Source organism: Lynx rufus, unplaced genomic scaffold (assembly GCF_022079265.1).
Source record: "Lynx rufus isolate CCGP_SWC_20201006 ecotype Redwood Valley unplaced genomic scaffold, mLynRuf1.p SCAF_9, whole genome shotgun sequence".
Taxonomy (NCBI): domain Eukaryota; kingdom Metazoa; phylum Chordata; class Mammalia; order Carnivora; family Felidae; genus Lynx; species Lynx rufus.
In genome coordinates this window covers 111,487,677-111,500,784 of record NW_025814897.1, presented here as the reverse complement: position 1 = coordinate 111,500,784, position 13,108 = coordinate 111,487,677, and the positions used below count along the sequence as shown (strand labels likewise).

Genomic DNA, 13,108 nt, shown 5'->3' with positions numbered 1-13,108 from the left:
CTCAGAGCCTGGAGCCTGCTTCCGATTCTGTGTCTCCCTCTCTCTCTGCCCCTCCCCTGTTCATGCTCTGCCTCTCTCTGTCCCAAAAATAAATAAATAAACGTTGAAAAAAAAAATTTTTAAAAAAAAAGGTGAAGAGGTGAGTGAGTCACCCCCTTAAAATAAGGGTGAGCTGCAGCCGGCAGCTTCGCTGTCCTCGAACTCCTTTCCGTAAGTGCAGTCAGTGCAGCTGACGGGATACTTGGGCAGGGGGACCGTCCAACATCCTCTCGGGAAGAGCGAGCAGAAAAGCTTTTACGATTAAGACGAACGCTCAGAGCGGAGCCTGCTGTGGAGTCTACAAAGCCCAGTATCTTCCTTGTCGAGCCGTGACGGCCAAGCAGAAAATAGAGCAGGCGGGCAGAACGGGAGCAGAGACAAGAGTCTGGGATCCGGGCGTGTGTTCATAAAGCAGGGGGGACGTTGCGGGGAGGAACGGCCCAGAGCCACGGAGAAGATAGAGACGGTCTCCGAAAGGGAGACAAGGCTGTGGTTTGGGATAGAGAAGCTTGACCTCATAGAGGCAAATGTTCCCGGTTCACACTCCTAGTGTGAACACAGTCTGAGGTCCGAAGATGATTTGGGGAAGCTTCGAGTTCGTCTAGAAGAGCTGACGTTTGAGACTCACCGGGGACGATCTGAAAAGGGTACACGTAATGAGGCGGACGCTCGTTCTCTCGAAGTCTACGATGTAGAAGTTGGAAGAGCGCGGTAATTATCACGGTGCCATACTGCTTCCGGATAGTGCCACGCAGTTCTCTATGGCAAAGGTGGGATTTAACATCGGTGGGCGGGGATGAATTAATTAGGGAATGGAGTTGGGGAGATTGGCTGGAGGGTTCCATTTGGGAAGAAAAGACAGAGCCCGGTAGGAAAACAGAGTCAGAGCAGAAGTGGGTGGTTCACGAGAACGGAAAGCTGCAAACGGTCAGTGGATGTACGTGGACAGTCTAATCTTGCCGGGAATCCAGAAAGTGCAGTGTAAGGAAGACTGAATCTTTGTGCCATTTGCAAAGGTCTCCCTTGAGTTCCGTGTTTGTGCAGGGCAATTTAGAAAGGGGCGTTCGTGCACAGCAGTTGGGCTCATAAAGCTGGAAACACGTGTCGTGAACGCGTGACCACTTCCCCGGCAAATTGTGCCTTGCGAATTGTATCCTTCAAGGACAGGCTCACAAAGGTCAGTTTGAGCACACCCCTCGGTAAAAACTGGAATCAATCTGAAAGCTTATCAGTGTGAAACCTGTTAGATTACGGTATTCTCGTACCGTGGACTGTCACGTGACTGTCGAGTGATGTCTAGCATAATCTGTGAAAATGCACGGCTATGGGGCACCTGGGTGGCTCAGTTGGTTAAGTGTCCGACTCTTGACTTCAGCTCAGGTCGTGAGCTCACAGTTCGTGAGATCGAGCCGCACATTGGGCTCTGTGCTGATAGCTCGGAACCTGTTTGGGATTCTTTGTGTCTCCCTCCCTCTCTCTCGGTTCCTCTCCTGCTCTCTCTCTTTCAGGAAGGAAGGAAGGAGGGAAGGAAGGAAGGAAGGAAGGAAGGAAGGAGGGAGGGAAGGAAGGAGGGGAAGAAAAAGAAAGAAAGAAAGAAAGAAAGAAAGAAAGAAAGAAAGAAAGAAAGAAAGAGAAAGAAAGAAAAGAAAGGGAAAAGAACAAATATGTGGTTGTAAAACACCATGTGAAAGTTTGAAGGCTGATAATTTATTACAGTGATCTTCAGACTTTGGCCCACAGGCCACATCCAGTCCGTGACTTGTTTTCGCTTGGCCCTTGGGCTAAGAATGGTGTTGATTTTTAATAATTGGAAAAACAAAACAGAAGGATAACACGACATGTAAATATCAATCGGAATTTCAGGGTTCACAGGGAACATGTTATTAGCACAGTCACTCCTAATCTGGATGTCCTGTCCACAGGTGTTTTGAGCTGCAGAGGGACAGCCGGGCCACTTGGCCCACAAACACGTGATGTTTGCTCCCTGCGCGGCACAGAAAACGCTTCCCAGCTCTGGCTTTATTGCATGCAGAGCCTAGAAGGGATGGATGGAAGACACTGGCAGGCGGTGCTGGGAAGGTTGATCTCTATTTTCTTCTATTGTGCCGTGTTCGCGTTTTCTGGGCGTGTAAAGTTACTTTTTCAAAGCGAGAGATGACTTGTTTTCGGTACTTACATCTGTTCTTTGCCCTCCGGCTGGAAGTTGCCAGGATTTCATTCTCCACCCTCCCACCCATGTCTGTTTTTCACACCGCACTCAACCTATTAAGGACGGTCCGCGTATTAAGATGACCTATTAAAAATGCTAGGCAGCCCTTTCCTTTCAGAAGTTCGCACGTGCGTGCTCGCTCACGAAGCGGTTGCTGTGTTAGGGACGAGCCTCTTCTTAGAGACCCTCCTCCGCTCAGCTCTGAGCCGCAGACCTCGCCGTGGCTGCGTGTGACTCCAGATGTCCCGCGTGTCCTGGGGTTCTGCTCCAGGCTCTGAACCTTCTCTGCGCCCTGGACCCCGTAGGCAGTTCAGGAAAGCCTGGGGGAATCCCCTCTCAGAATAACTTCTATAAAGCGTTGTAAGAAATACTCAGGGGGCGCCTGGGGGGCTCAGTCGGTTAAGCGTCCGACTTCGGCTCAGGTCACGATCTCGCGGTTCGGGAGTTCGAGCCCCGCGTCGGGCTCTGTGCTGACAGCTCAGAGCCTGGAGCCTGCTTTGGATTCTGTCTCCCTCTCTCTGCCCCTCCCCCGCTAGCCCTCTGTCCCTCTCTCTGAAAAACAAATAAACATTAAAAAAAATTTTCTTTTTTAAAAGGCAATACTCAGGGTTACGAAGGTAATCTGTTAATTAAAACGCACGTCAATATTAAACGTAAACTTGCGGTGCAGTAAATATAACTGAGCACTCGATTTTGAGCAGCAAGTCCAAAGCTAGTGTAGTTTTTTTTTTTAATTTTTTTTTTTTTAACGTTTATTTATTTTTGGGACAGAGAGAGACAGAGCATGAACGGGGGAGGGGCAGAGAGAGAGGGAGACACAGAATCGGAAGCAGGCTCCAGGCTCTGAGCCATCAGCCCAGAGCCCGACGCGGGGCTCGAACTCACGGACCGCGAGATCGTGACCTGAGCCGAAGTCGGACGCTTAACCAACTGCGCCACCCAGGCGCCCCCAAAGCTAGTGTAGTTTTGAAGTAGTGATAAGCATAGATAATATTTTGGCGTATCGGCAGCAACCATAATTTGTTGCGCAAACAGCTATGATTTTCTCTTCCAAGTCACGGGCTGTTCATAATGAGTGTGGTTGGTCGGCTGTGCTTCTAAATGCCGTATTTCAGTTTGAGGTTGGCAGGAACTAAAATGTATCTATTTTTCCCTTCCGAGTGACCACGTTCCCAAGGTTAGTAACCATTGGTCTGGTCCCTGTCTGCCCTTCCAGCCTTCTCTATTGACTCATTCAGCCTCATTCACTCAGCTTTGGCCACGCTGGTCTTTTTGCTGCCTGGGAGTATGTCAAGCTCGTCCCTACCTCAGGGCCTTTTCACTTGCTTTCCGCTGGTAATTGCTGTTTCCCAGACAGAGGCGTGGTTGGTTAGGTCTCTGCCCAAGTGCCCCCGTCTCCTATTTAAAACAGCCGCCACCCCGTGGCCCGTCTGTCACCCTGCGTTATTTCTGTTCGGTGCACCTGTCACCGTGTTACATTATATATATCACCCGTTTCTCCCGCTAGAACGCTTGCCCCTTGAGGGCAGGGACACAACCCGTCTCGTGCCAGGAACGCGGCAGCCGCAAGGAAGAAGCATCCGCAAACGAGTCATGACTGATTGAATGAACACACAGGGCAGCGGTCCTGTCTTTAGTCTGTGGCTGTTTGCCTCCTGCTTTGGGGTCCTGTTTATTTTTCATTTAGACGCTAGAGGTGAAAAATCCCCCCGAGTGCCACCACCAGCCTGAACACTGAGCCCGGGGCAGCCGTCCCAGGGTGTGACAGGTTTGTGCTCCTGCCCCGTGCATGTCAGTGTCTTCACAGACTTCTGGTCCTGCTCGTTAGAAACTGGAGGCGTCCGCGGGGGGCGAGCGGCCGCTGTCCCGGGGGTGGCAGGTTGAGTGGGGCTCCCGGCGTAACCCGGCTGGAGACCCCGAGCGCACTAATGCTCGATGCGTTTGCCGAGACGTTTAGGGGGTCGTTGAAAAAACTGTGGGTACCTTGCATGGCCGTGCTGAGCACTCACGATTGAGGTTTGATGTTGGAAAGTGGGCCTCACAGAAGTCGTTGCCTCGTGGAGCCCAAGCTAACTTGTGTTAAATGACTAAAATGCCACATTTACACTCTTTGCCCGGATCTCCTTCTCTTCCTTCCCTCCTCCCTGCCCGCGGCTGGATCACGTGCCCCTTGGCGCCCCTTGGAACCCGCGGCTGGCAGCGAGTTCGCTGAAAGCCGTGTTTGCTAAGATCACCCGGACCCCGTTTGCTTGTTAGTCTTCTCTGTACCCCACATACACCAGCACGGGGGGCAGCGTGGAAGCCTTCCGCGTGGGCAAGTGCCAGCCACCGAAGGTGGATCGTCACAGGCCTCCTGGCCTGTGTTCCCCACCCCGTGGCCTGCTCGCCTCGTCTCTTCGCAGGCAGGACTGGGGGAGGGACAGAGCCCCGAAGGCCGCTCACAGGCACGGCCCGCGCTCCGGGAGGCTCAGCCTGGACTCTGGCTCTGGGTTTGTGTGACATTGTCAGCTGGTCGCAGGGCCCCCTCCGTCACGTCGGGGTCACCCGGGCCCGAGCGCCCGGCGCTGTTGTCCGCTCAGGAATAATTTGGGTCCACAAAGTGCCGTTGGCCGCTTTCCCGTCCATATTGGGAATCGGCGCGTCCTCGAGCTGGCCTGGCGGCCACGGGCACTTTGCAGGCGATTTCCTCCCACGGCGCATGCACTCCTCGGACCCCGTCCTTGTGCACCACCTGCCGCTTCCCCCTGGAGCCCCGGCCGAGCCATCAGCTGTCCCTCCCAGGGTCTCCGCCTCTGCCACCCCAGCCCCCTCGCGGTCCCCGACGACAGCGTTCCTGGACCCCATGGGGCCTCTGCCCGTCTTGCCCTCCCCGTCCCCTCCCCTGGGCTTGGTCTCCCCGGCCTGTTGCCGTCCTCCCCGATCTCGTCCCGTGGCCCCAGGCACAGCAGAACCACCCCCGGCTCCGGCCGGCTCTCCGCCCGCTGGGCCCCGCACCCAAGAGGCTGGTGTGGCCGGAGATGAACCCCAGAGTGCTAGCTGCTTCCCTTCACAGCGCTGAGTGGCTGACTCTGGCGGACCCCCGGGCAGCCACTCTCTGTTTCGCACCTCCTCTCTCTGGCTCTCAGCGCCTCCCTCCCCTGTCGGCAGGCCAGCCTTCTTCATGGTTCACTAGAAAAATGAGAGCATCCCAGTGAGACCTCAAGACCACGGCCACCCCCCTCTGCTTCGTCTCCCCTCCCGCCCGGCCACCTGCCCTCCTTCTGGAGGACATCACTCCTCACCTGTCCCTTCTCAATGGGGTCATCGCCACCGTCATGCAGACATGGTGGAATGTTCCCTGCCAACACCTCGTGTCTTTTAATAACTTGCCCGAACATCTCCTTGCCCCGTGTTCCTCCCATAAATGTGTCCGCATTTGGGGTGGTGGGGGGGGGGGTGCGTGAAGCTCAGGAAATCGCGCCATGGCATCGGTTGCACCCGGAAACGGAACCTGGGCTACCCAGAAACTGACCTCCCCCGCCCCCAGCCCTTTGCAAAGCTAACGACGTCTCCGTCTGCCTGCCGCACAGCCCCGTGTGAATGAAGACTGACGTTGACTAAAAGCTAAAGCTGACCGTCACCTTGTCCCTTCTTGTGCATCAGAGTCCGTCCGCCTGCCCTGCCTCGTATGAAAGTCCTCTTCCTTTCCCAGGACATGGGCAAGTTTTGCCTCACGTACGAGGCCTCCATGACCCGGCTCTTCCGAGAGGGGAGGACGGAGACCGTGCGTTCCTGCACCACGGAGTCGTGCAACTTTGTGCTCGCCATGGTGGACCCCACCCAGACGGTAAGGTGGCGTCGGGCTGGGGACACTTCGGGGCTGACCCGCGAGCCTCTGCAGGGGGAGCCGTGTTCAGCTTCTCCCCTGCCCTCCTTTCAGGGGAACCGGGCGTGGTCGGGACGCGCACAGAGAGGTTAACGTTTGTGTCCCTTCCGTAACGTCTTACAGCTTGGACTCCCTGAGTCTAAGTTAGACGTGCACCCGGCACGGGCAGGCCTGGGAGTGGGTGCGGCAGGACAGAACAAGGGGCTGGGTGCGGATGCGCGGACCGGGCCACGGGAGCCTTCCGCTCGGGGTTACGGGAGCCCGCTGCCCACGCCGAAGCTCCCCGCCCGGGCCCGGGGCTCCGGTTGTCCGTACGCTGCCTTTGAGAATCTGGCAGTGGCCTGGGAACTGTTAGGGCAGTTCGTTTTCGTAGCCGAGGATCGGAGACTCCGGTGAATTCCATAGGCTGCTGGGCCACACAACCGGGACGTGGCCGAGGCCAGATCTGTGCCCAGAGCGCAGGCGTGCACTGCTGGTGGCCCGGGAGACATTGGCCGGGGCCCTTGCTCCGCCCTCGCCCTGCCCACTCCGCTCCGCCCTACTCTGCCCTGCCTGCCCTGTCTGCTGTGCCCTACTGTACTCTGCTCCGCTCTACCCTACTCTGCCCTGCCCTGCCCTGCCCTACCCTACCCTGTCTGCTCTGCCCTGCCTGCCCTGTCCTACTGTACTCGGCTCTGCTCTGCCCTACTCTGCTCTGTCCTGCTCTGACCTGCCCTACCCTGTCTGCTCTGCCCTACTCTGCCCTGCCTGCCCTGTCCTACTCTACTCTGCTCCGCTCTGCCCTACTCTGCCCTGTCCTACTCTACTCTGTTCCGCTCTCCCCTACTCTGCCCTGTCCTGCTCTGCCCTGCCCTACCCTACCCTACCCTGTCTGCTCTGCTCTGCCTGCCCTGTCCTACTCTACTCTGCTCCGCTCTCCCCTACTCTGCCCTGCCCTGCTCTGCCCTGCCCTACCCTACCCTACCCTGTCTGCTCTGCCCTGCCTGCCCTGTCCTACTCTATTCTGCTCCGCTCTGCCCTACTCTGCCCTGCCTGCCCTGTCCTACTCTACTCTGCTCTGCTCTGCCCTACTCTGCTCTGACCTGCTTGCCCTGTTCAGCCCTACACGGCCCTGCCCCGCCCCGCTCTGCTCTGGTGAAACTGTTCCCGAGAACAAAGGCTTCTGATTCTTTGGAAGGACATCAGTAGGCACGAGCAAGGTGACGCTGGGCTGGCTACACACAGGACCACCATGCCTCTCCTGTCGTGCGCCCCCCGCGGTTTCTGACCCGCCCTTTCAGTGGCACAAGGTGGGGCTTCTGCCCCGGCACGCCCCTCCCGAGACCCCCGTTTCTCGGGCCATCGGACCCTTGGAGGGAAGGGCCGTTGCTTGCGTCCCAGAGCCGACTTAGACCCCCCCTCACAACTCGCATCTCCCCACCCCTCCTCGCTTAGGTTGAGCAGAGGCTCAAGTTGTTCAAGGTCGCCTCCGAGAAGCACCAGCACCTGTACCGCCTGGCGATGACTGGCTCCGGGATCGACCGTCACCTCTTCTGTCTCTACGTGGTGTCCAAGTACCTGGCCGTGGATTCCCCCTTCTTGAAGGAGGTGAGTGTGGCTGCCAGCGGCCGCTCGGCCAGGCATGTCGACTACACCCAGACTAAGTCGGTGCAGCCTTGCAAGTGGGACGGGGCCTCACAAACGGGCGTTCGAGCTGAACGGTCATCACAGTGTCAGATCCGAGCTGTGCTTTCAGTGCCGTGTCCCTTCGGTCCCCGGGAATACTTGGTGTCACATTTAACCCTCCTGACCCCCCCCAGACGCCAGTGACCTCGAGCACGGAGCATGGAGTGATGAGCTCTTATATGTATCACCCTCGTTTGTAATGGAGTTTAATTTTGAGCTATAAAATTTAATTGTTAACGATGCCGTGTTTAACAGGCAACTCGAAGACTTCCTGCGAATTTGCTTCCGGGCAGCACAGCCCCCTTTCCGAATCTTAGTTAATGTATCCGCCCCCTTTTCTGCTGGTGCTGCCCATCCCCCAACCATCCGGGTGCCCTCATCTGCCCCAGGCCTTCTCTGCGCACATACTGCCCCCAGACAGCCGGGCCTTCAGGGCCGCAGACCTGTGGCGTCCGTGACCACCCAGACACCGAGCAAGCCTTTTCCTGTCTCCAGTGGGGCTTCCTGTCTCAGGGACAGAAGAGGACGGTACAGGGAGAAGTGTCATGGGAGAGACGCCTGGGTGTTAAGCATCTGACTTTGGCTCAGGTCATGATCTCACGGTTCATGGGTTCGAGCCCCGCACCGGGTTCTGTGCTGACAGCGTGGAGCCTGGGGCCTCCTTCAGATTCTGTGCCTCCCCCTTTCTCTGCCCCTCCCCCGCTTGTGCTCTGTCTCTCTCTTTCTCTCAAAAATAAATAAACGTTAAAAACATTTCTTAAAAAAGCGCCATGAGAGAATCTCCTTGTCCTCAACAGGTCTTATCGGAGCCTTGGAGATTATCAACCAGCCAGACCCCTCAGCAGCAGGTAGAGCTGTTCGATTTGGAGAAGAATCCAGAGTACGTGTCCAGCGGAGGGGGCTTTGGACCGGTAAGTGACTGAGCGTGACGTACACAGAGCTGCAGGTCAGGGACAGGACGCGCCCTCCCGTCCGCCTCTGCTTCAGGTCTTCCGGAACGTTCCACGCGCCCCTCCTTGCCTTGTCGGGCACCGCTGTAGAGGAATTCTGCAGATTGTTAATGCAGGTGTTAATTCCAGTCTTGTATGGAGAAATGTTAGTCCCGTTTTCACATCATCTTTCTCGAGGTTCAGCTGAAACTTGCCTTGCTCTGTAGGTTGCGGACGATGGGTATGGGGTGTCCTACATCCTCGTGGGCGAGAACCTCATCAACTTCCACATATCTTCCAAATACTCCTGCCCTGAGACTGTAAGTATGAAACAGGGCCCCCTTTTCTAAAGACGGGGTGTTTTTACGGCCTTCTTTTTAATTTGACAGAAGTGTTTTTCCTCACTTTGATGGAAAAGACCAGTTCAACTGTATACTTTTACTTGCCTTGGACTTTGTTTCAAATAAATGAATTTCAAGATTCTCTTAACCTAAGTTTTTCAGTTTATTTAATTTGAGAGAGAGAGAGAGAGAGAGAGAGAGAGAATCCCAAGCAGGCTCTGTGCTAATAGTGTGGAGCCCGATGCGGAGCTTGAACCCACGAACCATGGGATCACGACCTGAACCAAAACAAGAGTGGGATGCATAACGAGCTGAGCCACCCAGGCGCTCCTCTCTCAACCTAATTAACTGAAGAGATTAAAAAAAATTTTTTTAATGTTTATTTTTGAGAGAGACAGAGCGTGAGCGGGGGCGGGGCAGAGAGCGAGGGAGACACAGAATCCGCAGTGGGCTCCGGGCTCTGAACCGTCAGCACAGAGCCAGACGTGGGGCTCGAACTCACAAACTGTGAGGTCGTGACCTGAGCCGAAGTTGGACGCTTAACCGACTGAGCCACGCTGGGGCCCCCTATCCTTGTCTCTATGCTTCCTTTCCACGTGGAAAGCAACGCCTGAAAGCAATGCCAAGTGCCCTGTTAGCAGAGAGGACTGGAATTCCTTTATTTATCGTGTTTTATGTAATGTGTTGCCATGAGGGGAGGCCTTCCAGCAAAAGCGCACCCGCACACGCACACGGCCGGTTATCTCCGTGAACCCTCAGCATGTCTCCAGGACGCGTGACGTAGTGATGAAGCCGTAAAGTCAGAGCTTCGAGAACTGGCAAAGAGGAATGTTTGCAAGGGGCCGTTTGTAAGTGGCTCACGGTATGGGGATTTACGCGTCGTAACGTGTGTTTTCCCGGTTTTTGTTTTTGAACACCAGGACTCGCATCGCTTTGGGAAGCACCTGAAACAGGCCATGACTGACATCATCGGTTTGTTTGGGTTCAGCTCCAACTCCAGAAAGTAATCCCACGAGAGCCACCGTGAAGGAAAACGAGCTCTGCTGATAAAAACCAAATGAAAAGTAGCTGTTGCTCCTGATTATAGTTCGGGGTGAAAAATCGCTCAAGAAACCCAGAAGTTTTCCTTCCCGCCCGGGGTTTGGTGGTGTTGTTTCCTAGAACAGCCTTCTTCACCCTGTGAAGTATAATCCCACTACTTCCTGGCAGGTCCTGACTTTGGGAATGTTTGATAAGGTGCCCGCCCCCCCCCACCCCGAAAGTTTTTGCAGCCACACTGCGTTTATATATGGGATAAAAATCTGGTTGAGCTAGTTAAGGGACTAGTGGGGTTGTGACTTCACCCATGGGAAATGACAGTGGCACGTTTCCTCGGTGGGGACCGAATATCTGGTCCTTAACGGGCATTTACTTTTTATCGGAGCTTTTTTTTGTGCAGAGAGAGAAGCGTTCCAGGCAGAGATGTTAGACTGTTCGTAGTTGACGCGTGTATAATGCACTAATGGAAGCCTTGTGCTTTGGGAACCAGTTTTGTGTCCCTGTGGGTAGTAACTCTGTCCTCGTCTGGCTTGGTAGTCTGTGTGTGCCTCTCCGTGTCTGAAGCGAGTTAGCATCCCGTATTCTGTAGTTTTTACTGACCGTGCAAGTCTTCAAACCCAGTGCCTTAAAAACGCGAGGCCCTAATGAAAGGGAGACCGTAGGAAAGATGTGCTCTGCAAACCTTCAGGTGGAATGGTGAGCGTCTTACTCCTTTCTCGTTTATGGAGCGGATAACCCTGTAAATAAGCGTTTCCTGTGGCTTCCCTACCCCTAGAAAGACCAGTTTCCTTGGGAGGGCAGCTGGCCTAGAGCCCTCTCTTCGGCCCGCCTTCCTTGCATCATTAAGCGACAAAAGAAAGAGTGTGCGTGTGTCAGAAACGGGGAGCGAGGGAGATCATGACCGTGTCTGCCGTAGTCACTGAAGAATAAAAAGGTACAGGACGTGCCTCGGGATTACTGCTTCCCCGGGCTGACGGCAAGGAGGGCGTGACGTTGACCGCTGACGAAGGAAAAAACGCTCAAGAAACGGGAAGAGTGACCTCAGAAGGGTCAGGACAGCGCAGCACCTGGAGGCCCCGGGCGTGCTTTCTAACCCCACCTGGGGAGGGAGGACCCCTCTCCTTTCCAGCCGAGATGCGGGGAGATGGGAACAGGAGGCCACGCCATCTCGGTGACCCGCCACGAGTCACCGGTGACAGGTGCTAAGTTTAACGTAGCCTATCCTTCGGGTGGGGAGTGCCTTTATGGAGAGAGTCTGATTGACCAAAAAGCGATTATGCACTGAATCGTCTTCCGTATTTAATGTAACACTTAAGGATCATGGAATGAAATAACCCACTGCCTCTGGGCGGTAGTGACAGGCTCAGCTGTCCCGTTTTTAAACTGTGTATTTATTTTTCTGACCACTTTGCTCCGGTCGGGCTTGCTTCTGTAAAGAGTTGTGCACTCCAGTGATAACAACGGCCAGGCTGAACTGTTGGAGGAGACAGGGCGCTTGCTTGCAGAGCACATTTATTTATGTATATGTTTTCATGCAAAATTCCCACCTAAATGGGCCAAAGATTTTTTTTTTTTTTGCTCTTAAAAGCAAGAAGAAATGAAAACAGGCAAAAAAAAAAAAAAAAAAAACTAAGATGAAAACCAACAACTATAACAAACCCTCGTGTTCATCTGTGGTTCACAGTCAAGGAGGTGGGGGGTGGGGACTAACGCAGTCTGCCCCGGGTGGGCACGGCTTCCAATCAAGGGGGCATCGGCGACTGTCAGAGCCACCTAAATCCTGCACTATTGACCTGACAAGTCTGCATTCCCTTCGCGTTCGCATGTGAATTTGAATGTTGACCCGTAGCACTTAATACCTATTTGGGCTTGTCTCTCAGGTTTAAATATTTCCAGTGTAATTACCTGTCGTTAACCAGTGCAGTTATCAATGCAATTTTATATTTACTGAAAGAAAGAAGAGTGGGTTTTTATTGTACATGTTGCAAGGAGGAGGGAAGAGTATTGATGTATTTAATTTAACGTGGAATAAGCCATAGTCTTTTCTTAAAGGAGCTGTGGTTTGAATTTGTTACCTTGGGCTGTCCGTTGCATGTAAATACAATATGCTCTTTTGGATGTAAATCTTAGAAATGCAGGATGAATGTTATCATTAATAAAACATTAATCCCAGTCTTTGTTTCTGGCTCTTCCCTTATGTTGATAAGGAGGCTAGGAGTCAGGGACGAAGGAAGTCAGGCCCTGGAGACAGAGGTGAGGGGTTTGTGCCCATGGCCTGGCTTGGGCAGAGTGCACATCACGAGATTCACGGGCCTTGCTGCGAAAGGAAGCTGCTGTGGGCCGTGGGTTTCTATTCTTCATCCCTTTGTGCGTTCCCTTCCCGCCCCCACGCCTGGAACAGTGTCCTTCGTATAGTAGGTGCTCAACAAATATCTGTTCGGTGAACGCACGAATTCGTTTTCTCAGTAGTCTTTATTGAGTGCCTATTGCGTGCCAAGCTCTGCTCGGTAGAGCGGGGGCCCCACCAGGTTCTGGCGGTGGTGGAGATTGGATCCAATGGGGGGAGGAGAGAACCAAGACAGCCGTTCAAAGGATCCTTGGTGTCCCAAGGCAGACGAGAGGGTCATGAGTAGGGGGACGTAGCTGGCTCAACCAGGAGGTGGAGTTGGGCCCGGGCCTGAGGAACAAGATGGCTCTGGCTTTGGCTGACCCAGCTGGGCCGGCATTACATCTAGGAGTGTTCCAGAGCTCCTGGGTCTTTGAGTCTGGCTGGCTTGTGACTCACACAGGTGGCTGCGCACGCCTGATGATCAGAGCGGCTCGATGCGAATGTCTGTCACGAGAGAGTGAAGGGCAGGGCCTCACGGGCTGATGTGCTTGGTCACAGGCTCTTGGAGCTCTTCGCTGCTGTTCGCTTCGGCTGCCTTCCAGATCCCCACAGTTCGGGAAGCCCCACTGCGTTCTCAGCCCTGCCCCGAACTCCGCTGAACTTCCTCGTGATGTGATTATTTCAGCCATAAAA

General features: G+C 54.4%; 1 protein-coding gene across 1 annotated transcript in view; it reads left to right on the top strand.

The window, feature by feature from the left end:
- Positions 1-12,258, top strand: part of CPT1A (carnitine palmitoyltransferase 1A) — a 55,143-nt gene extending 42,885 nt beyond the window's left edge. Inside the window, exons 15-19 of the mRNA XM_047070063.1 lie at positions 5,940-6,074; positions 7,548-7,700; positions 8,576-8,689; positions 8,935-9,027; positions 9,969-12,258. Coding sequence (XP_046926019.1) covers positions 5,940-6,074; positions 7,548-7,700; positions 8,576-8,689; positions 8,935-9,027; positions 9,969-10,055 — 582 coding nt within the window. The 3' untranslated portion in view covers positions 10,056-12,258. The remainder of the gene's footprint in view (positions 1-5,939; positions 6,075-7,547; positions 7,701-8,575; positions 8,690-8,934; positions 9,028-9,968) is intronic.
- The last annotated feature ends 850 nt before the right edge of the window (positions 12,259-13,108 follow it).